Source organism: Phragmites australis, chromosome 1 (genome assembly GCF_958298935.1).
Source record: "Phragmites australis chromosome 1, lpPhrAust1.1, whole genome shotgun sequence".
Taxonomy (NCBI): Eukaryota; Viridiplantae; Streptophyta; class Magnoliopsida; order Poales; family Poaceae; genus Phragmites; species Phragmites australis.
Window position 1 is genome coordinate 44,337,706 of NC_084921.1, and position 23,503 is coordinate 44,361,208.

The 23,503-nt window shown below is 41.5% G+C and overlaps 1 protein-coding gene and 1 pseudogene across 1 annotated transcript; both read left to right on the forward strand.

Moving 5' to 3' along the window:
- The first annotated feature begins 566 nt into the window (after positions 1-566).
- Positions 567-4,281, forward strand: LOC133921565 (protein TUNICAMYCIN INDUCED 1-like). The gene is made up of 3 exons (XM_062366503.1): positions 567-819; positions 915-1,262; positions 3,163-4,281. The coding sequence occupies exons 1-3, from the start codon at positions 706-708 to the stop codon at positions 3,940-3,942; spliced, it is 1,242 nt and encodes a 413-aa protein (XP_062222487.1). The 5' UTR covers positions 567-705; the 3' UTR covers positions 3,943-4,281.
- Positions 4,282-5,966: 1,685 nt separating this feature from the next.
- Positions 5,967-17,548, forward strand: LOC133921573 (DExH-box ATP-dependent RNA helicase DExH6-like; annotated as a pseudogene).
- Positions 17,549-23,503: the final 5,955 nt, after the last annotated feature.

Genomic DNA, 23,503 nt, shown 5'->3' on the forward strand with positions numbered 1-23,503 from the left:
TAGAAACAACATAAACTTTCACAACGATCAAAAGTTTGAAGCGATCCTAAATTCGAAGAATGTAAAAGACGATGGTGAACCGAGATCAGCCAACCCGAAATCCTTGATTCTTGGAATTGGATCCTCTAACTTCAAAGAAAATACTTCTATAAATGAAACTTGGTGCTATATGAATAGTGTTTAACTACGAATTGTTATAACGTGTCTCATATACTACTTTATGCCTCCGACTTAACCAGGTGAAATCAGAGGATCCGGGTCCTGATTCCCGAGGCGTGACGACGAGCCTTGCGGCGACCGGCGCTCCGGTCGCTAATCTGAAATGGCTGAGCACGTGCAGTGTGCCTGACACGACACGGAGGGCGGTGCCCAGGCCCAACGGTGACCATGAAGCGCTCCGACAGTCCAACTGTACCCGCCTCGTCCACCGCCCACGCAACGCAATCCTTTGCTCGCTCCTCATTGGTCCGCTACACGTGTACTAGTCACGTAGCGTCCCGACGGGCCCCACAAGCTTCCCGGTCCCACGCGTCATCCTTCTCCAGAGATTTCCGAATTCGCAGCGTCGAATTTTTCGAGGCAAAAAATAAGGCCGTAGCAAATCCAACTCGTCTTCCCCCTCCGTCTCTTCGTCGCGCAGAAGGAACAGCAGAAAAGGGGGAAATAATTCGGTTGAATCGACAGGAGTGAAGGGTAGGAGCAGCCATGGCCGCTCGAGCTCGATGGCGACTCCTCTTGCTGCCGCTCTCGCTGTTCCTCGCGGTCGGCCCGGCGGGCGCCCTGGCGGCGCCCAGCCCCCCCGTCTCCAAGGCCATCTCGGTGAGTGCAGGCGAAATTTCTCTCTCGCTCCAATTCGTTTAGCCCTTGATCTGATTGGATACGGATCAAATGCGATGCGGCTTTGATCCGCGCAGGACCTGAGGGACGCGATCGTGAAGGGGCTGGGGTTCCAGGCGGAGGGGCTCAAGGTGTCCGGGTTCGACGTGCGGGACGCGCTGGTGGGACAGGCGGTGGCGTACGAGTTCGACATCGAGGTCGGGAGGAAGGTCCTGCCGGTGCGCCTCCTTGAGGACGTTACTCGGTGGGACTTCGTCGATCTCCCCATCTTCCGCTCCCAGGCCGACGCAGACGACACGGCGCTCGCCGAGATCCGGCGAGGAGGGAGGGGGAGCGTCGTCGAGCCGACTCTACCGCCCTTCCAACTCGCCGGGCCCATGGAGCTCTGGATCCAGGATGGCGATGACGTCAGGCTAGCCTTGCCGGTAAGTGCTGAAGTTCTTTTCCTCCGCTTCCCCAACCTGTGCATGATTTGTAATGCTTTTGTTATGTTTTCATATACTGGATATTTGATTGTGAACTGTGAAAGGGTTTGAAAGCGAAGTGGTAGGCGTTCTCACTCAAATCATGCTACTCTTTAGCTCAAGCATTGAAATTCAAATTGAGGATGGGATCGGGAGACAGTGAGAAATATTGAATCTTGATTTGTGTAAGACATTGAAATGGAACCCTTGAGAGGAAATCAATATAAGAGTTGTATTTTTCTTCCTCTCAAGCATCGGAATTGAGGTGAAGTAAGGAGGCAGACCTTAAATTTCGCATTTGTTTTCTCTTAGCTAAATAATCAAAGTTGGACTCGAGGTCAGGTAACATAGCTAATTTACTTGTTTCTTCGTCTCATGTAGTAAAGTTGTGGCTGCTTTCAGGGGATAGAGATTGCAGATCAGAACTTAGGTCTCTGTCACATGTTGCTGCTGTCAACTATACCGGACAATTTCTTTTATACCTGTTTCTGAGTTGAATTGAAATTGGTTTCATAAAATAGCGAGATTGCTTCATCAGCTTACCTTGTATAATGCAGCAGACTCAGGGAGTTTTTTTGACTGGTGGCAACAAACAAGTATCACATTCACCAAAGAAACTAGGCGCGGCTTTAATTCTTTGGTCGTGTTGGGGGCTTGGATCCTTTGGAAAATAAGGAATGATATAGTGTTTAATGGTGCCTCGCCTAGAATAGACAGGGCGCTTCTCCTTGCTAAGGAGGAAGCTGCCTTCTGGATGTTGGCAGGCGCCAAAGATCTAAGTGCCATGGTCGCTACTCGACCTGGGGGTTAGTAGGTTGATGTCTTTGTGGGTTGGCCGTCCAATTTCTGAACGGGCGCTTTTGTACTTTTTCCTCCTAGAGTGTGTGTGTGGTGTGTGTTTTGTTTTGGCCTTTTTTCGGCCTTTGTCTTCTTCTTAATGCAATGATACGCAGTTCTCCTGCGTATTCCAGAAAAAATTTTGTTACCTGATGATTTTCAAGTGCATAATGCAAGTAAAGTCGAGTTGATGAGTTACTTACACGTAACAAACAAACTTGCGATTATGGCCTTTGGGATATGTGAGAAGAAGGAATCGAAGTGCCTTATGTGTTTATAATTCTTGGATTGTAAAAGTACTATTTGAATCCTTTGTTTGTGATAAATGCAATCTTGTTCTTGAATTGTCAGACCCAATACATATTGAGGCTTTCTTCCCAACTAATTTGTGTGAGCCAGCAGGTTGCATTAGTGGGTGAAGACCCTATTATTTTATTAAGCTTCTTCATTATGCACTCCTCACATAAATGATGTTAGTAAATCTCACTATAAAGGAGCCATGTGTTCCTAAACTGAGCTCTGCATGTAAGCAACGCTAAATATTCATGCGAGAAAGAAAATCTTACCTTTTTGTAAACTCATTTTGCTAGACATAGTTTCTTTGATTCCTATATGCTGAAAATATGGATTCTATGCATGCATGCTAATGAGCGTAAACACCCTCTGCTGCCTAGGCTTCATATAAGATCAGCCATTTAGATACCTGGCATAGTTAAGCATGAAATAGTATATAAAGAAAGTGTTTAATCTGACGAAGAATAAATTATTCTTGTTGGTTACTACTTTGCCTTCTTTTCGAACATGGGGAGATCTCCTTTTCCATTATCAGATAACGGATAATAGTAGTTCTTACAACCAGATCAGAATCCAGCGAAGTGGATAGAAGTGTTCCGACTAACATAGCAAAAGCTAAGCTAGGGAGGTAGGACTAAGTTCATAGCTAATACTAATTTGCTATGTGTATGTTTTTATATGATGTTCTACCATAGCTAGTATTAAATTCTAATGCTTGGTTCCTCTGCAGCATGATGTGGACGCTGGAACCCTGAAGAAAGTTGTTCTGTCTGATGGTGCAGTGGTAACAGTGAAGGGTGCCAGGGCTGTGAGCCTCCGGTTGCCACTTGAACTACCGCTTCCTCTCAACCGTACCACTTACAAGGGCCGCCTGTCAAGCCTACTATCCATTGCACAAGCCCTACGTGGTGCAGCCCGGTCTAACAAAAAACCCCTGCTCTCTCTTCGCATCGAGGGTCCAACCTCCCTGTCGTCGACTCCTTCGATGTCTCCCAATGACAAGCTCAAGCTCAAACGGTTGGCCCCAGGCCAAGTGGAGCTCTCCTCACGTGCGATCCCGGCTGTCACTGACGACGAGCATGAGCCACACAACACTGGATTGTGGCCTCTCTTGTCACTTAACGGCTCAGATGGCAGCCTGCAGGGGTTCGAGGAGCTGTTGGCCTCGGTCCTGGGAAAGAAGGCAGGCGAGAAGGGGACCTTCAAGCTGTTGAAGGGGCGGGCCTCGGCACAAACCTATGTCAAGATGGCATTCACGGTGGAGAAGAGGCTCACTGAAGGTGAAGTGAACTGGTCTGACTTCCCGGAGTGGAAGACGAAGCCCAAGAAGCTGAGAGCACACTATGAGGTTCTTGCTCGCGTGGAGGGCGGCCAGGCGATCCCAGAGAGGATCGCCCAGGTGCAGCCGTTCCAGGCCGAGGAGGCCACGTCCGAGAGCGTGCTCACTGGGAATGTCACGAGATCGAAGATGGAGATGGTCCATCCGCCGCCGGTTTACTTCACTCTCTGAGTGCCGGAAGAGCTGGAGGCTTTTTATTTTTCAGAGCTATACGACGGATGGTTGTTAGTACTAGTTTACGATGATAATGGAGATGACAAAAGCTTACAGGTGGCAAGAGTTTCTTGCCTATTGCTACTTACTGCGTTAACATGAAAATTGTTGTTGTATGGCACTTGAATACTGGCTACCTTTGTAAATTATCGATCGATTAATGAAGCCATACAAAATAAGATTGCAGTAATAAGCAAGTTGTACATTTTTGGACGCAAGTGTGCCGCCGAGTTCCTAGCTTGTACTTTACTGCTCTGCAGAAATTGCAAATTTTATCGTTCTGACAATTCTAAATACGATGTAGTGCCAGTTTTGTCGGATGATGCCATTGAACTCGGGGTAATGTCTCCGCTGTTCAGTGCCACGGCGGCGTCCTTGTGGAGTTCGCCGAAGGTGGCTGGACAACCGGTGAGCCATCAGCAACGCCAAGCCATCAGTATTGCACAAGAGCCAATCCAACGCCAAGTCCGGTGATGACACGCAGGGCCCTGAGAGTTGGCTTATGTGTCAACCGCCACGTCAGATGTCCTTCCGATACGATGCGATGCGAATCGAATATTCCTTGGAGCGTTGTAAGATCCCCCGTCCATTCCATGGTTGCCTGGGCCTTGTAAGCCTGGAACTCGCGAGTTCGCACATGGCCCGCTTCCACACGGTTCCACCGCCCCCGCGCTCCGTCCAACTCTCACCGGCCATGATGGGCCACATGTCAGCAGTACCCGTCCATCCAAACCTCCTGCGCCGCCCGCTCCCCCGCAAGGCAGCACCGCCGTCTCGCTCTAGGTTTTCCTTGGTGCACCGCAACAGCGCAGCGGCAACCAGGCGACCGCCGCGACGCGCGAAGGCCAGGACCAAACCCGGAGCGTCCCACCCGCCAAGCCACCGCGCCCACCTCCAGAGTTAAAGTTACCGACCGGAGCTCGGTATTGAAAATTCGTGATAACTGTAGTTACCGGTCAAAAATTTAAAAAAAAATTGGAGAAAATTTATTTGGCAAAATTTAAAATTTGGAAAAAAAAAATCACGATCGAGCGGTTTTCTCGAATTTTTCGTATTGTCGGTAACCGCTCGGTTTTCTCGGAACTACTCAGTTTTTTCGATTTATCGAGCGATTTTCTCGATTTTCAGTGAAGCTAAAAAAAAACCCAAAAATTATCTCAATCTTCTAAATTCAATAACTAATTCATCTTAGCTTCAAATCAAGTGAAACAAATTTTGTTGGTTTTCTTGTGACATGATACATGATAAAAGTATTTATACTCATAAAAAAGTTCAAAATTTTCTGTGAGAAATTGTATTTGTTAAACCAAGTTAAATGTATAGTTTACTCTTTGCTAATCCAAAAATCATGAAAATAATTTTTTAGTCTTTTTACATGATCCTATGTCTTTTAAAAATACATGAACTCATAAATTAGTTATTGTAACATGCATGATTGTGTAAATGTGTTGCGACTAGATTAATTCATAACTGACCCATCACACCTTAAAAATTAATGAAATTACTTTCATTAGCTTATTTATACTATGATTTATATAGAAAAAATAATAGTAGACATGAAAAAATTAATTACAATGTTGTTTTTTACCATATTCACTTTATGCTTGTGAACTTTATAAAAATTATAGAGAAATTAATAAAACTCTAAATAAAATAAAATTAATTTTAAAGATTCTCTTAAAATACGTTTTACACAAGAAAAATATGTGTTTTTATGTTACACTTTTTTTAATATGAGTTAATAATTGAGCCGCACGCTTCAATTTTTTTCAAATTTCCTCCAATATAATACAAACGACATTATTTTTTAAAAAAAATTTCACAGAAAGTCTTAGAATTATATCTAGTTTTTTAAAAGTTTTTTTTTATTTTTTTAATTATTTCGAATTTTTTAAATTTAAATTCGGTTACCGTTGGTTTTCTGAAACCGGACGGACGTAATCGCGATTTTTGGCGGTTACCGTCGCATTTGTGAACCGTGCCAACCTCGCGTCGATGACTACGAGGAGCAAGAAGGGATGGGGCGGAAGGGGAAGGACGCTGCGGCCGGGGGCGCCGCAGGAGGAAGCGGCGGCGGCGGCAGCATGAGGGAGGCGACGCTGGTGCGCGTCTCCAAGGTGCTCGAGGACTTCCGCGCCTCCGACGCCCAGGGTTCGAATCATTCGCTTCCTTTTCACTTTGGTGGATGTTTTTGCACTTTGGAGCCGCGATTTGGGGGGCCTTCGAGCGAGTTTTAGGGGCGCGGATGCGCTGCTCCGGGGGCCTCGCGCCGTGGGAGCTAGGGTTTCTGGCAATTTGAGCTCAGGCCCTGCCCATTTTTGCGCCATTTGATCCTTTCTCTTGCTATATTTTTTACCCCACTAAAGTAGGGCAATTCTTATTCTGCGGTCCGTATTTAGTCATTAGTGCTTTTGGGTTGCAACCTGCGTCGTGAGTAACTTTGCTAGTTTTGTGGTGCACTGATCACCAGTACCACTGTTGTATTTAGCTTGACAGCTGATCGCCTGATCCTTGTTATAATGAGGGAAGAATAATAGTATTTCTCATCGACATCGTGTTTTATCAACACGTGTTTCACAATTGCAATTACATGCTATTTGGACCTTTGTTCATGTGTGGCTAATCTGAATTCATGTTCACGCAAAATTTAAATGTTTTCTTAGGTTTGACCATCCACTAAATGGCGCATTCATTGTGTGTACTGTAGCTTTTCCATTCATACCTGTGGATTAGGTTGTGTTGCTTGGATTGCATGATACAGAATTTCTCTAATTTGAAGAGTGTGCATAAGACTACGACCCAAGAGTCTTTCTGAAATGCTGCCTTTCTTAGGTTGTAGAAAGAATGTTATCACGTGACCTAAAAATTAATTGAAAAGTATTTTCCATTGAGTTACAACTTGCAACTGTTAGTCAAGATTGTTTTGAAGTAATTGTACACCTCCTAGATCAGTAAAGTAAAATTGCTTTGCAAACGTCTCTCCATTGTAAAGTGGCTGTGGATTATGATTAGTGGGTGCAAAGTGAGCGCATGCTCCGGGCCCTTTTTGGGGAATTAATTGTTTAGTAAGTTAATGGTGATAGAATTGTAGTCAAGCGTGAAAAGGTGGGTAAGGTAGTAATAAACTAATAATTACATCTTATATCAACGGCTTTCTTTTTTCATGTGTTGGCCCTAACTTCAGTTTTACCACAGGGCCACCCCTATATTGTCGTCATTGATCTATATTATATCAATGCCTCATGGACTACTGGTCTCTTCCTTGGTGTTATGCTGTGAACTGAAAAAGTGATACCTAGACAATTTTAACTTGCAGTGTACACATTTGAATCTGATATATCCAAACAAGAGTGAGCTGCAATCCATGAGATGTCTAGAAAAATGGGCATGATATCCAAAAGCTCTGGGTGAGCAAGATAACTAGAATTCATTCTGCATAGTTATTTCAGTGAAGAGTTCTAAGGAACCTATGGCTGTGCTTGATGCATCTTTCTATTCTGTCATCCTGATGTTATATTTGCAGTATGAAAGTTACTTGGTATATTTGGTGGTTATTCTGAATTCTATTTGTTACCTACAGGTATGGGGAACGGCGATGCCTTTCTGTTCATAAAAGTAAACAGAAGCAGGGGCTTGATATGGAGGAAGGCCCTAGCCACCTTGGATTTTCTGAAGAAGCAAGACATGTTTTGCAGGAGTTATTTACGCATTATCCTCCTGATGATGCTGATTTAAATGGTGATGCTGTCAGGAATTCTAGTGATAAGGCTGCAAACATTAAATGGAAACCAGATAGTGCCTTTTCCAGGCCAGCAATGCGCAAACTTGATATAGCGAATAAAGTCGAGATGCTTGCCTCTAAAATGAATGGATCCACACAGTTGAGGAAGGTTGTATATTCTGTCTAGATAATATTATCTTTCTTTCTTTGCATTTATAAATAACTCCAATTAGTTTGTTGCTGCTTCTTATCAGTCATATGAGGTAATTTTATTTATAGCTGAAGGTTTTACTTGTATACAGATCATGGAAGACAGATCCAAACTTCCTATTTCATCCTTCAAGGATCTCATCTCTTCGACTTTGGAAAACCACCAGGTATTGTTTTTTGCTCCAAAGCTTTGTCACATTTAAAAGTTATATGTATGTAAATGTGCAATATTGCAAAAATAGTAAAAGAGGTAGTCCAACTTGAAATGAAGCTTTATCTTAGCTTCAGCATGATACATGGATTAAACATTGAAGTGGGTGCTGGATTTTGTCTCCCCCCAGTTGGGGGGGTAAAGCTAACATGAAGATACTCTAGAGTCTAGACATGACATATTCATACAAACGTACAGGAAATTCCTAACATTTGCTAGATCACATCTTCAATTCATGTGATGCTGGCTACCGAGCAAAAAATTGGAGGGCATCTATTCAGGAAATTATTCATCACTTTCCTGATCTTTGTTATTTTTCCTTCATGCATTATACACTTGTCAACTCTCCGGAAGATTTCTTTGATCATCAACTGATGGCAATTTGATCCTCCTATATTTCCTGCCAGGTAGTTCTTATTTCTGGTGAAACAGGCTGCGGTAAAAAAACAAACAGATTTGCCTCCATTTAAATTTTATGTGCTATTTTTTTTTATCACGAAACAGTTCTTGTATAGATCAATCTCACTATTCATTCCTGCATTAAATTCAGATGTTTATCGATGTATTTTTTTTCTATTATCAATTCTGCTTGTTAATTTTTGTTGGTTTATTGATGCAAGCCATTGCTATTCTTGTTGTTATATCAACAAAATGCACTTTGTGTGCTTGAGCCAGTGTCTAAGAATCTTATCAAGGAAGCAAATATATTGATCACTCGAATGGTGTGTCTATGCATAGAAAGTAGAAAGTTATCTATGCGTAGAAACTAGAACGATATTTATGTATATAAAAAAAACTTGACCAACCTAGGAGGAACTAGGTGGCATTGTAAATAAGACGAAATAGGCACCAAATTCACGTCGAAGAGGAATCAAACCTAGGCGGTCTACTTGAATGGTGTGTCTATGTATAGAAACTAGAAAGTTTCTTTTTCTGTCTCTGCGTGCATGCAATGTTATACAAGAAACAGTCTTTAGGTCCTTCGTGTATGTAACATATCTCGTCAGAGGCATGAAGTAATGGATTTCGTTATTTCTTCTAACTTTCTGTGCTTGATATCAAAGTTGCTATGTGCTATTTACATTACTGACATCTCTATTCAAGTAGACTGATTCCAGAAAAGTTTAATGGACTTCTCGTAGTACATATGGAATTGTGCGAACTGAATTGCTTTGATTATTATTTGGTGGTGTGGGAACGATATTTTCGTTTATTTGGCTAACAAGCCATATTGTTCTTATATAGGTTCCTCAATACATCTTGGATCATATTTGGGGCAAGCGTGAATCGTGTATGATCATATGCACTCAATCACGTCAGATATCAGCTATTTCAGGTATGTTTGGCACACACATTATGACATATTGCTTTTATGTTTGTTATCTTCTGGTTGCCAATAAGTTATGCTCTGTTATGTGTGCTATCCAGTTGCTGAGCGAATCTCTGCTGAAAGAGGAGAGGCTGTTGGTGACACAGTTGGATATAAGGTATTAACAAAATATTATAATTTTGTATGATGTATTTCTAGGTTGAGTCTCTATTTAAGGCCAGTTTATGGTTGCTGTGGAATGTCAACTTAGATCGAGAATTCAAAAGAGGAATGAATGTTCCTATAATAGAAGTTCTTCCAGCCTTCCATGGTCATGCGTTTTGAATCATAGGAAGTATATACTTTTTTTGTGGATAATTTTTCTTCATTTGACTTCTTGCCATGCTGTTTGGGACTTTACTTTTTACATCCAGTTTCCCTTTCCTGAATTTATATGTTTCCGCACCTATTGTGCTCATAATTGTGCACTATATTTCAAAATGTTCTTTCTTTTTGGCTTATACTATTGTGTGTTTCCATTTAGATACATTTGGAGTCAAAAGGAGGGAAGAATTCGTCAATCATGTTCCGCACAAATGGCGTTCTTTTGAGACTATTGATAGGAAGAGGAACTAACACCTCAAAAGTACAAAATCCAAAGCGCTCGCTAGATGCTGCGATTTTGGGAATAACACACATCATTGTGGTAATGCTTTATACTAAAATTTTCAATTGTGTTTACACATGTTATCACATGTAATTCGATTTTCAGTAGTTTGTACTCCCTTCCAACTGTCTTTTTTAGAAAGCATGCTATCAAACTTCTAAACTGTACCCATAAACACAGAAATATTTGGAATTTTCACATGGAAATGGTACTAATAGATTTGTTACAAAAAGTACTTTCATATGATTATTATTTACAAATTTCAAGAGCATATAATTGGAAAAGTAATGGTAAAGCAGTGCATTCGTGACCGTGCTAATGTCCTCAATGACATCTATATTGAAAGAGAGGGAGTATTTCTTTTGAAATCGAGTGTATTGCACATAATTTTTACCAACTGGTATGTAGTAATTTGATAGGCGTAGCCATCGTTATGGCTCATAAGAGATCTTTTCCAATGTCAATGCTTCTGCGACTTTAGATCCAATTTAGTATTTGTTTTGTGCTCTTTTAATGCCCTTCAAAAAATCACAGCGTATATGATTATGATTTTGTGTCCACTTTGTTAATTTGGGACAAATCCTGCTTAAATTAATTGTGAACCGTTCTATGGAAAAAATCCCTTTTGTTTTATGATGGGAATAGAAATTTATGCTTATCAATTTCGAGCTTCCATATAATTTGGCCATGATTGCCTTTTCTGAAATACGTATTTTTTACACTTTCTCTCATTCATTGCAAATGTTCCAAGATCATTGCGGGCAAAACCGAATGTTTTGCACAAAATGCTGCAGCAACAATAACAACAACAAAGCCTTTTGTCCCAAGCATGTTGGGTAGGCTTTTGATGAAACCCAACGAGAGCCACAAAAAGATGATATAATATATCCTAGTTCATGGTTCGAGCATGTGGATTGCTAATTTCCATGCACTCTTTGAAATTTTGCTCACAATGTCTTTAACTTTTTTATTAATTCTATTGAACTAGTTTAGCATAGATTTGCGGTTACTCTATTGTTGTAATGTTGTTGGGTTATGTATTGTTCAATATGGTAAGTGGTATGAGATAATAATCATTTTTACTGTCTCTAGGATGAAATCCACGAAAAGGGATAGGTTTTCTGATTTCATGCTGAACATTCTAAGGTATTATGAAAAAACTCATTTTGTATGCTTGTTGCTAAAAGTGCACATGCACATAATAACTGTCATACCCGGCTTTAAGACCAAACCAAATGCGGCTGTATGTATGTTAGGATCAAGTTACATGCATATAGTGACGTCACAAGTGTAATAACAGAGCAATATATCTTATTACAATATTAACTTTATTACCTCAATGACCCCAAGGGTCTAAAGAAAAATAAACACTGCAGCGGTACTAAGTGTAGTCTTTAATCTTCCAGGTGACTTCACTAGCAATCGACGGAGAACACATCCTAGAAAGTAGCAATCAACGGAGAACACACCCTAGAAAGCACCACCTTCTGGATAATCTTCATATTCCTTCCTAACCGAACAACATTGTTTTAGGCAAGTGTGAGTACGTCTTGCACTCCGCAAGTTGTGGTAAATATGCAAATGGGGCTTATCACAAGAATACGGCAACAGGGGTGTATTTGCATAAAAGAACAATTTAGGTGAAACTGTAATTCGAAAGCGAGTAATTAAATTAAATGAACAATAATTCGTAGACTCGAGATTCCCAGTTTCCCACCATCTTGATCTAACCTCAGATTTCAACCACCTGACCAAACCAAGAGTTCCCACCATCTCAACCACGGTTCCCACCACCGTGATTGATCAAATCAGACCACCAAGTTGTTTCTAATCATGTGAGGGTTCCTTGCTGCTCATAACCACGAGCACAACTGATTAATCAATTTTACATTGCAGAGATTGTACACTTTACCCACAAGATTTGTTTTCCTGTTTTGTCGAGTATCCGTTGGTCGACAGATAGCTCTTCCGCACTTCCGAGGTATGCGCTAGAAATCCATTGCAAAGCCTTTACAAAGCCTCTCTTAACATGTGTCTACCCGCTGAGGTTTCACCATCGGGGGAGTACACCCTCCACTCCGGAAGTCCCTTCTTGCGCCTTACGGATCCTAGTAAGTACACTTTCATTTCCCATACCACCAAATAGTCTACACCATGCTGAGAGTAAAGCAAATTAATCAGTTAGGCCCGTCTATATCAGGCTTGTGGTTGTACTGTTAACTCTGAATTGTTGCTCCACTAACTGGTCCTTATGACTTGAGTAGGACTACCACCCACATCATGCACACCGCACCGATCTCGACCGTCCTCTTGCTCAAGTCTTAATTCCAGGTTGCTAAAAAAAATATCACCATTTTTATTTCAGTTGCATAATATCATTATCACATTTCAGTTTAACAACTATATAGTTCCCAAAAATCCCAAAGCATGTCTAAGCAAATATACCCTTTCCATAAAACCTCAATTATCTGGTGACAAGGATGATATGTAATTCTAAAGTAGATCCTATCTTTGGCATTCCAAACAGTATTATAGCATGCAATTTTGGAAACAAAACATTTATAAAATTAGGTACAAAATGCGTCAAGGACAACTTGCCTTCTTGGTGCTCAGCGGGGTCTTCGAACACTTGATCTTGAACTCTTTCAAGCTCCTCCGGGATGTCGACGTCTACTCGCAAAAATAAAACAAGGCAAATAAACACCAAGAGACAAAAAAAAAAGCCAGAGGACTCTAAACAATCTAAAAGGAAAAAAAAAAACAAGCAAACCGCGCAAGAATCTAACAAAATTAAATCTAAGCCAATTTTATTTGATTTATTTTATTTTATTTCTCCATGCGCTTAATTTTTGGAAAATGGAAATTTGGGCTGTTACAATAACCTACTAATACCTTTCTCAAAACAATGTTATGCAGAGATTTGTTGCCAGTGTATCCTCATCTTCGCATGGTGAGCAGAATCTTCGTTTGTAATTCAGTTCTTGTTTTTCAGCCATCATTCCGAAACATAAAAGATGCTTTGTTGTAAAGGCAACTGTTTATTGGCTGCTTAAGGGTTTCTAAACTGGGAATTCCTGGTTTGGTAGATTGATGTTACGGCATCACTAATTTATCACATTAATACATCATTGACACTGGTTGGAGTTTTTAATACTATGATTATTTGAGTGGCGTGTTAAAGTCCAACTCCTTTCTAGTTCATAGGATGACCTGCATGTTTAAAATATTTGACCCGAGTATGTTTCGGTCACAAAAGTATTCACTAATGTATTTAACAGGTACTAATGAGTGCAACAATTGATGCTGAGCGGTTTTCACAATACTTCAATGGATGCCCAGTCATTCAAGTCCCTGGGTTTACCTATGCTGTTAGTAAATACTCTCATATTGAATATCTTAAACCATCTGATATCTTTGTTGACAAGTTACAACTTCTTTTCCCTCAGGTGAAAACTTTCTATTTGGAGGATGTGCTTTCTATTCTGCAATCTGTTGGCGACAATTGTCTTAATCCTACAACCAGTGATCTGAAACAGAGCAGTGTTTTAACCGACGATTTCAAAAGCTTAATGGATGATTCAATTTACCTGGCTTTGGTCAATGATGAATTGGATCCTCTCCTTGAGCTTATTTCTGCAGAGCGGAACCTGGTAATCTACAACTCCCAGCATTCAGAGACTGGTGTAACACCTTTAATGGTTTTTGCCGCAAAGGGTCAGCTTGGGGATGTCTGTATGCTTTTATCGTTTGGTGTGGATTGTTCAGCACAGGATCATGATGGAAAATCTGCATTAGATTGGGCACAGCAAGAGAATCAACAAGAGGTTTGTGAAGTAATCAGTAAACATATGGAGTGTAGTTCAGCAAAATCATCTGAAGATCATGAGCTGCTTAATAAGTACCTGGCAACTATAAATCCAGAGCACATTGATACTGTGTTAATAGAACGGTTGCCTGGAAATATTTGTTTGGATTCCAATGAAGGAGCTATCCTGGTATTTCTTCCTGGGTGGGAAGATATAAATCAAACACGGGAAAGGTTACTTGCTTCTCCATTCTTTTGGGATTCTTCGAAATTTCTTGTGGTATCACTTCATTCCATGATCCCATCTTCAGAGCAGAAAAAGGTTTTCAAACGTCCACCTGCATGTGTTCATAAAATTATTATCTCAACCAATATTGCAGAGACTGCTGTGACAATTGATGATGTTGTGTTTGTCATAGATAGTGGGAGAATGAAAGAGAAAAACTATGATCCATACAATAATGTGTCCACACTTCAATACTTCATGCTTCCTGGGTTTCGAAAGCTAGTGCAAGACAGCGTGAAGGGCGGCTGGTCGTTGTCAGCCAGGAACTTGCTATCATCTTTACTCAAGGTTTAGAGCAGCATCATTGCCAGATTACCAAATTCCTGAAATAAAAAGAATTGCCATCGAGGAACTTTGTTTGCAGGTACAATGCTAGCTGATATTTATTTTGTCCCTAATGCGTAATGAAAAGAACATCATGCATTATTTCACTAAGCTGCAATTAGAGTAATGGTTAGTTACTGACAGCTGTCCGTTAATCCAATCTTCATGGTGCAGGTCAAACTGCTTGATTCAAACTGCAGAATAGCAGATTTTCTGAAAAAAACCTTGGACCCTCCAATTCCAGAAACTGTAAGGAATGCTATTACTATACTTCAGGATCTTGGTGCTTTAGCACAAGATGAACAACTAACAGATTTAGGAGAAAAGCTGGGTTCCCTGCCGGTCCATCCATCCACAACCAAGATGCTCCTGTTTGCTATATTAATGAACTGCCTGGATCCTGCATTAATATTGGCATGTGCAGTGGATTATAGAGATCCGTTCATCCTTCCAATGGCTCCAGATGAAAGAAAAAGAGCAGCCGCAGTGAAAGTTGAGCTTGCTTCATTGTATGGTGGATTCAGTGATCAGCTCACTGTTGTGGCAGCATTCGACTGTTGGAGACATGCCAAAGACGGGCCAAGAATCTCAGTTTTGTGCAAAGTATTTCGTCTCTTCAAACATCATGAATATGTTATCAAGCATGAGACAGCTTCAGAACGAACTGTCGCAAAGAGGGTTTGTTCCTGCAGATACATCTGCCTGCAGCTTAAACTCTAAAGATCCAGGTACTCAGGTTTCCTTAAAAATATGAGCTCTGAAAAATTGTATGCTTGGATTCCTTTGATTTTTTTCCCATTTTGGTGTGTGAACCATATACATGTTAAATCGTGTGAAACACTAAGCAGTAAGTGTTCTGTTTTGCCATATCTCTAGGAAATTGTTCCCTTGAGAAGTGTACATTCTTGCAAGGTAACTGCATGGGGTTTGCATAGAAAATGTAGTTCTTTCTAGTGCCTGTATGTGGGAATATTCCCCTGTATAGTTTTTATCAGGGATTTACAATTTACACACGCATCATGCATAAAGTAGTTGAATAAGAGAATGTCACAGTTAGCACCAAAGATATATATGCCAAGTTAGTATATTCAGATATGATCTCATGTTCTTTTCAGTTCTTGAAAGATGGATATTATAACTTAACTGAGCTAAAAGTCATTACATATGTCAATTAGAAGTTCAGTGCATTACAGATTTTTCCAGCTTCATTTCTTTCATTATTTCTGTTTCTTTTTTAGTATTAATTCATGAAGAAAACATCTTGTACCTTTATTTTGTTATGAAATTATGTTTACCACTTCACAGATTTATATGCCAAGTTGTAACCGAAACCTTGTCAACCTCCCTTCACAAATTGTGTTTTGTACCTTTAAATTTGAACTGTTCAACTGCACTTAACTTGCAACCATGTTAGGTATCATGCGTGCTGTTCTTATGGCTGGTGCTTACCCAATGGTTGAGAGATTGGCAGATTGCTTCCTCCTCGCAAAAATGCTAGAAAAGCAGTCGTGGAAACATCTAGTGGTGTCAAAGTTCGTCTACATCCACATTCCTGTAACTTTAGCCTATCATTTAGTAAACCTTCTGGGAATCCACTTCTGATATACGATGAGATCACCCGAGGCGATGGTGGAATGTACATTAAAAACTGTTCAGTCGTTGGGTCATATCCTTTAATTCTGCTTGCTACAGAAATGGTTGTTGCTCCACCTGATGATAGTGATGAAGAGGAGGAAGATTCCAGTGAGGATGAATCTGAGAAAGACGTTTGGTACATCATAAAGAGGAGATTATGTCTTCTCCTGATAACACTGTTTCAGTTGTTGATCGGTGGCTCCGATTTGACGCTATGGCTCTGGATGTTGCTCAAATATACTGCTTAAGAGAGCGTCTAGCATCCGCTATTCTTTTCAAAGTAAGATGATTGTGCCTTGGCTACTGCATTTTTTATTTAATCATGTATATAGCTTGTTCTTTGTTCTGTGTTATATGTTTTGCTTTATTTTAATGAAAGATGCCATGATGACCTGTCAGGCACACCAGCAAACTTAACATACAATTCATTCTGCATCCTTTTTTCCCCTTCGGTTCCACATAGTTTTTTATAATATTTTGTCAGTTTTCACCAGCGCAAAAAAATTGGTGTACACAGGAAGAAAAATAAATACTGATGAATCTTCAATGTGCTGTTTTTTTCTTCTCACGGTTCATCCTGATTCCATGAACTCGTTTGGATAAAGCCTGTGGAGTGTGGACCATATTGTCTCAATTATACACGATTATTGATCCCTTCAAACTGTTGAGCCACATGACTTTTGTTACTTTTCATGCTTTTCTGATAAAAGGTGTTTTCTACAGGTGAAATATCCACAAGATGTCCTCCCTCCCGCTCTTGGAGCATCGATGTATGCTATCGCATGCATCCTTTCATATGATGGCTTGCCTGCTATGGTTCCGTCCAATGATCTTTCAATGAACCGAGGTTCGAATCAGAATTCGGCGGAAGCTAGCAGATTCTCCCAGGGAACGAGAGTTGGTTATATCACACCTGGTGGTTTCCTCATGTCTTTGTTAGCTGAGAAACCACACAATGCACCTCCTTTCCAGAAGCCATCTAACCATCCAGGGGGTGCTTCAGGGCATACTGGGTCATCCAGGCCCTCTGTTGGTAGATTTGATCAATTACAGCGTCCTTTTCGCAATTCTGGACCTGGGAGTTCAGCACCACGGTCTTCCAAAAGGCAGCGCGATGCTGCACGGTGACCATGGCTTAGAGGCAGCCTTTTGCATGCCCTTCGGCTGTGCTGGACCTGCTGTAACTGATGAAGGGAAAAGGACGATTTTTGTTAGGAAGTAACTAGATTCGCAGTGTTCCATGGTAGAAAGGGGATGCAAAGAATTATAGCACAGCAATGCATTCATCTCTCGTGATCAGAAATCAGCGGTTTCGCAGGTATGTTACCCGGAATGCAATCCGGGACTGAAGTGTACATTGTTACTCTATTCAGCTCTGCCTAGATCCTTTGCATGATAGGCCTCAGAAGTGCCTTGTAATCTCACGCGCTGATGTTGGGATGCCAAAGAATTGCTGTTACTAGCTCAAATACCCCCCCTCCCCTGATGGGCTATGTGCCGTAAACAGTAGGTTAGCCCCTGCATTTTTTTGATTTGGTCACAAGAAATCTCTAGATAATGAGGGCGTGAAGCTGAAGCGAGGGAAAACGTGCCCTGCACTGCACACATCTATTCCTGTGCATGTATGTGCCTGTCTTCTCTCTTCAGATAGTGAACCATTAGCAAAACCACCGTGGTGTGATGCAAATTGTCGTGATGCCGAGGTTGCCATGGAGGCATCTTTATTCATCTTTAATTTAAAGAAATCCGCGACTGAACTGTGCTCCGCTCCGCTCCGCTCCGCTCGTACACCAGGCAGGTATGAAAAAAGATTAAACAAGAAAGTATTCCTGCTAAAGTTGTGCGTGTAGCACGTGTCCGAACGGACCATAGATCATGGCTGTGTGGTACACGAATCCGGCGTGATGTGGCACGGTTGTCGGCTTTATGACATTTCACGGCTGGCAGATGATGACTGGTTTATTGCTTGTCCTTGTAGCATTAAATTCGTTGAAAGGCCTTCCCTGGCTGACAACGGGTGATGTCTTTTGCGGTGTTAAGTGGTCCGATTTAGGTGCACCATCTCTCTTTTTCGTTCTCTGTCGAACTGAAGGATGCGATATGCGGCCTCCTTTTCGATTAGGCGATAAGGGGAAGCTTTATTGACTATAAGCCGCTTTCGGCCTATATATATCGAATTAATATTTCTAATAAATTATTAATTATTAAATCCTCATCAAACTTAAATGAAAAAGAAGAACTAATTCAGACCATTAACACAAGCATACTTGTCTTGACAGCATATATGGTGCCATTGTATTGGCCACTGTTTCTGCGCAGAGGAGGGAAAAGATGAAGGGGAGGCACACCGGTGGCACGGTTCCTGGCGCAGAGGATCGGGGGCTACCATGATAGATGCTCTTCCGGTACGGTGACGGAGGAGGACCGCATCAGCGAGGCCTGCCACAGGGCGGGTGACGCAGCGGCTTCTGTCAGGTGCGCGACTTCACGTGTCCCACCACTGCGCTCGCATACGGTGATGTCACCCAGTTACGCTGCGCCCAGTTGATTCGCCAGCCATGCCTGAATTATATTGTTACGATTATTATTATATAGAAGGAAAGTTGACAATAGCTTACTTCATTAAACAAGCAAACAGTGGCTGCCATGGGAGATCAGGAACCGAGACCGCCTACCTGTTAAATGCAATTTCACGTGAACTTGTCACGCGTTTCTTTATTTCGATCATCTCTCTTATCTGATATAATCTCATTCATTAATTTTTCTCACTTATTTTATGATTATTTTTTACTATCTCTACAATATAAATCTCAATACAAATAAATAGTTCTGATAAATTATATGTAGAAAAAAAGTGCTAATGAAAATTTCATGTTTGACTCCAGGTGAAATGGGAGGTATTACCAAAAGCAATTGTTTCATGTCAACTAGGCTTGTTTAGAAACATGAAATTTCATAAGAGACGGTTCATTTCTTTTTTATTCATCCCACTCCTTGTTCACGACAAAATACTACTGCTTAAAGAGGGTTATTCTTAACTGCAAAATTGCACAGCTCTAGTAGAGATACTACCGAGTTGCTATTAAATATCAATATCTAGGAATGGTTATCAAAATCCATTTCCATCGGTAACACTTAGCATCGAATACAATGCTTTCTTCCTCCTCGTGTCCTACTGGTAGCTTCCCCTGCCACACCTTATTGGTGACCACCTCTGTGACCAATGGTGGGGTTAGACTAGAAACATAGATTGGCCAAATCTAAAATAATAATGCTCAATTTGATATTTTCTTAGTATGCAATTAAGTGGTGAAACAAAGTTTTATTTTCAAATTTGGAATGCAAGGAGTCAAGGAAGGGTCATGCATGCCCCTCTTTGGCCTGCATGAAGCTCCGCCATTGTCCATGATCCTCACTTGCCATAGTTGATGGTTTTGAGGTTGTGGCTACCATCTACGATGTCGCTCCATTCTACCATTGTAGCTAGCGGCACCATCATGGATCTACTGTTTATAAGGCTTCGAGACGAAACCTGTCAAAAAGCCTACTAACAAACTTGCAACTTGGCACATCCTCGCCAACTGCCCTCGCCTTACCTGCTTTGCTGCTGCCATCAAGCCTGCCAACTACCCTATTTTGTTGTTTTCTTCTTCTTTTTTGAGCGGCCACCGATTGAATCCTAACTCTTTCCACTAAACACGGCATGGGTGATAGCTTGACATTTATTGCAACAATTGTAATGGGTTATTTCGTTGGTCGCCATGCTTTTTTGCATACCTTACTTTGGTAAAGTATGGCATGCCACACTTCTTGTGGCTAAGAAATTCTTCACTAGAATTAGATAGATGTTGGCTAGAAAAATAGGTGTTTGAAAAGTAAATCTATAGTAGAGATACTATATCGAGCCACAAATGTGGCAATAACCAAATGCATGTAAAAAAATAAACTTATCAAACTTAAGTTTAGCATAGTGCTGGCAACCATGCCTGAATTATATTGTTAGTATTATTCTATAAAAGAAAAGTTGACAATGGCTTACTCCATTAAACAAGCAAACAGTGACAGCCATTGGAGAGCAAGAGATTGAGACTGCCTACCCTGCCGTACAACAGGGGCGAAGCTATAACTTAAATTATGGTGATGTCAAATACACAATCCAAAGTAAATATTAACCATAAAACTTAATTTACCATGATGCACATATGGTCAAAATAAGATAATTACTATTAAAATTTTGATTTACCCTAGCGCCAGTGCACCAGGATACCTCTACCTGGTTTCACCCTTGGTCTACAGGATGAAATGGGAGGAGGGGTTGCCAATGGTGATTGTTTCATGTCAATTAGGCATGTTTGGAAATCTAAAATTTCACAAGAGACGGGTTATTTATTTTTTATTCACCCACTCCTTTTTCATGACATATACCACTGCTTAAGAGGATTATTCTTAACTGCAAAATTGCACTGCTCTAATAGAGGTGCAATTGTCCACCTTTATCGAGTTGCTATTAAACATCAATGTCTATGAATGGTTCTCAAAATCAATTTCCATCAGTAACACTTAGCATCGAATTCAACGCTTTCCTTCTCCTCCTCCTCCTCCTCGTGTCCTACAGGTTTCTTCACCTACGACACCTTATTTGTAAGACCCTAATTTTTGGCTTTGTCAATTATTAAAATTATGCCCACAAATTAGTTGATAGCATCACCACTAGCATAGGAATAAAATAGTATTTTCATAAATCAAATAAATAACTTAGGTTATATTTTGATATGTTACATTCATGCTGGCTCTGTAGTCATAGTAGGCCCTTTTTTTCTCCCTCTCTGAATTTTTAGGTGAAAATTATTTCAAAAACTCATTTGAATTCAGTTTATATTCAAATTAGATTTAAAAATAGAAATGAAATAAAAAGATAAATAAAAGAAACTCAACCCGGACCAAAACTCCTTTAAAATCCAGCCCAACCCCCCTCTCTCTCTCCTGGGCCGTGGCCCGTCCGCCCTCCCTCTCTTTCTCTTGGTTTGGGTCAAGCCCATCTGGCTGAGCCGATCTCTCTAAGCCGTTTGCCGCCCCACCCTCTCTGCTTTACGGGCCCAGATCAAGCCACCGAGTCGCTGTCGAGCCGCCGAGCCGAGTTGAGCTCCGGCTCGTCTTCCACCTCCGGCCGCTCACCTCCTTGCTCCCGCGTCGCCACCGCTGCAGTTCCCAACTGAAGCCGCCTCCTTTTGCCTCCCCGCCCGAGCACCGAACCGTCGCGCACAAACACCCTTTCCCCTCTTCAATCACGTGAAACGGTCGTCCGTTGCCATTTCTGCCCACGCGGGTTTATCTCCGGTGATGAAGTTCGGTCGGATCGTGCGTCTCTCCTTCTCCCTTCCCCTGTATAAATTCTATGCCACCGAGTTAGCTATTCTTTTGCGCACCCAGTCCAACCTTTCTGCCCTCTCTCCTCACTCGGTTCGCCGTCGCTGTCATCTCTGGTGAGTTATGCCACCACCGTCGCCATTTCGCGCCGTCATGCCATCTCCAGCCTCACTAACCACCCCTTCGGCTTCGCATGGAACTCCGGAGGAGAGTCCGAAGGTCCTCGTCCCCAATTGGCCATCGGAACCTTCTCCTCGGCACACTCGGACCATCTTCGTCGCTTGTCCTCGTCGCCCGACCATCTCACCGAGGCTCCGACCCCATCGATGCTCAGGCAAGATCGCCGGCCCTCCCTTTCTCTTTTTCACCACTCGTCGGTGAAACCCGGCCACCGGAGCCCCTGTTCCGGCCAACTCCGGCCACTCTCCGCTGCATAGTGCCACCGCCGGCCGCTCCGATCCACCATGGACCTGTGGATCGAAGCCTTTTCTCGGTCCATGACCAAATAGACCCGGTCCACACCCTTTTCCCTTTTAAAATAATTCTTTTTTATTTATGACATCAACAACAATAATGCCTTGCACAATAATTAGTTTTTAGTATAAAAATAAACACTAAAATTTGGTAGTTTTGCAGAAAAGCCCCTAGAATTTCGAACGATCATAACTTTTTACTCGTAACTCCGATTTAGGCTATCTTTATGCTCAAATTCTCGTAGCGACGTGTAGAATCTTTTCATATGATTTTTACCAAGTTTTAGTATTTTTTAGTGTACTATTCTTATATTTTATTGTGTGCTTGTGTATAGTTTAAGAGCGGTTTGGGAATTTCCAGGAAGAAAACTTTGAAGGAATCGTGCATCACCTTGACGAAGGCAAGTGTCTTGACCATGGACTAGTTTTTATTTAAAGTCAGTCTCACAAAAAAAATACATGTTGTTTTATGGTGAAATGAGTAGTATAGCAAACACTAGCTTTGTGTACAGGTTTTATTCTTGCAGATGCCTATTTTCTCAATAATGTCATGTTTCGGCTTAGCCATGCTTTTAGATGAACATGTAGTATGTAGGTGATGAATCATGAGCTATGAAATTAAAAGTTGAGATAAAAGGAGGTTATGATATTTGTTGTTGTGAAGGAAATTAGCAACAAGAAATCTAGGGTTTGGGTAAGAAGGAAATGTTGGCGTGTAACTGTTGATGTGTTCCAGGCATGGTTATCCTTGGATGGATATTTTTTGGTGATTACCCTTGCTAGATGGTTTGCGGTCTTACCCGGACCATATTAAGGACCGGTTCGTGGAGCGACCACCCGTGACAATTACAACCACGAGACCTACATGGTACGGTTTGGCTAAGTAACTAGATGTTCTTCTAGTGATGTATGAGCCAGTTGGATGTGTAGAGAAGGAAGAATTACTTTCCGATTCTACCTGGCACAAGAGGGGACTTCTAGGATGGAGGATTACTCCACTTATGTACATCGGTGAAACCTCAATGGCCAAGTGTATACTGGGAAACTCTTTAGAAAAACCTCATAGTGATCTTTTGATGCACACCCTAGAAGTGTGTAAGGTATCGACGGGTATTGGTAAAAGAGTTGGTCACGACTCGTGATAAAGTGTACAATCTCTGCAGAGTGTCAAATTGAATATTCAGCCGTGCTCACGGTTATGAGCAGCATGGACCCTCACATGATTAGTTAGGTTGATGTTTTTCCTTGGTTAAGAAATGATTGAATTATCTAAGGTTAAAGGAGACCTGTTGCACATATTTCCTTTAGAAAAACTGATTTTTTGTAGCTTCAGGCAAAAATGGGCTTTTATGCAAATTGAACCTTAGGGGATAGGAAATCTTGGTTTAAGCCTTCATGCCATATTTTTTTCCATTTGCTGAGTATTGGAAATACTCACGCTTGCTTTTTAGAAGGTGAAGTTTTTGAAGAATATTTTGAAGTCAGTGCAAAGTTCTAGGCTTATGGAGCTT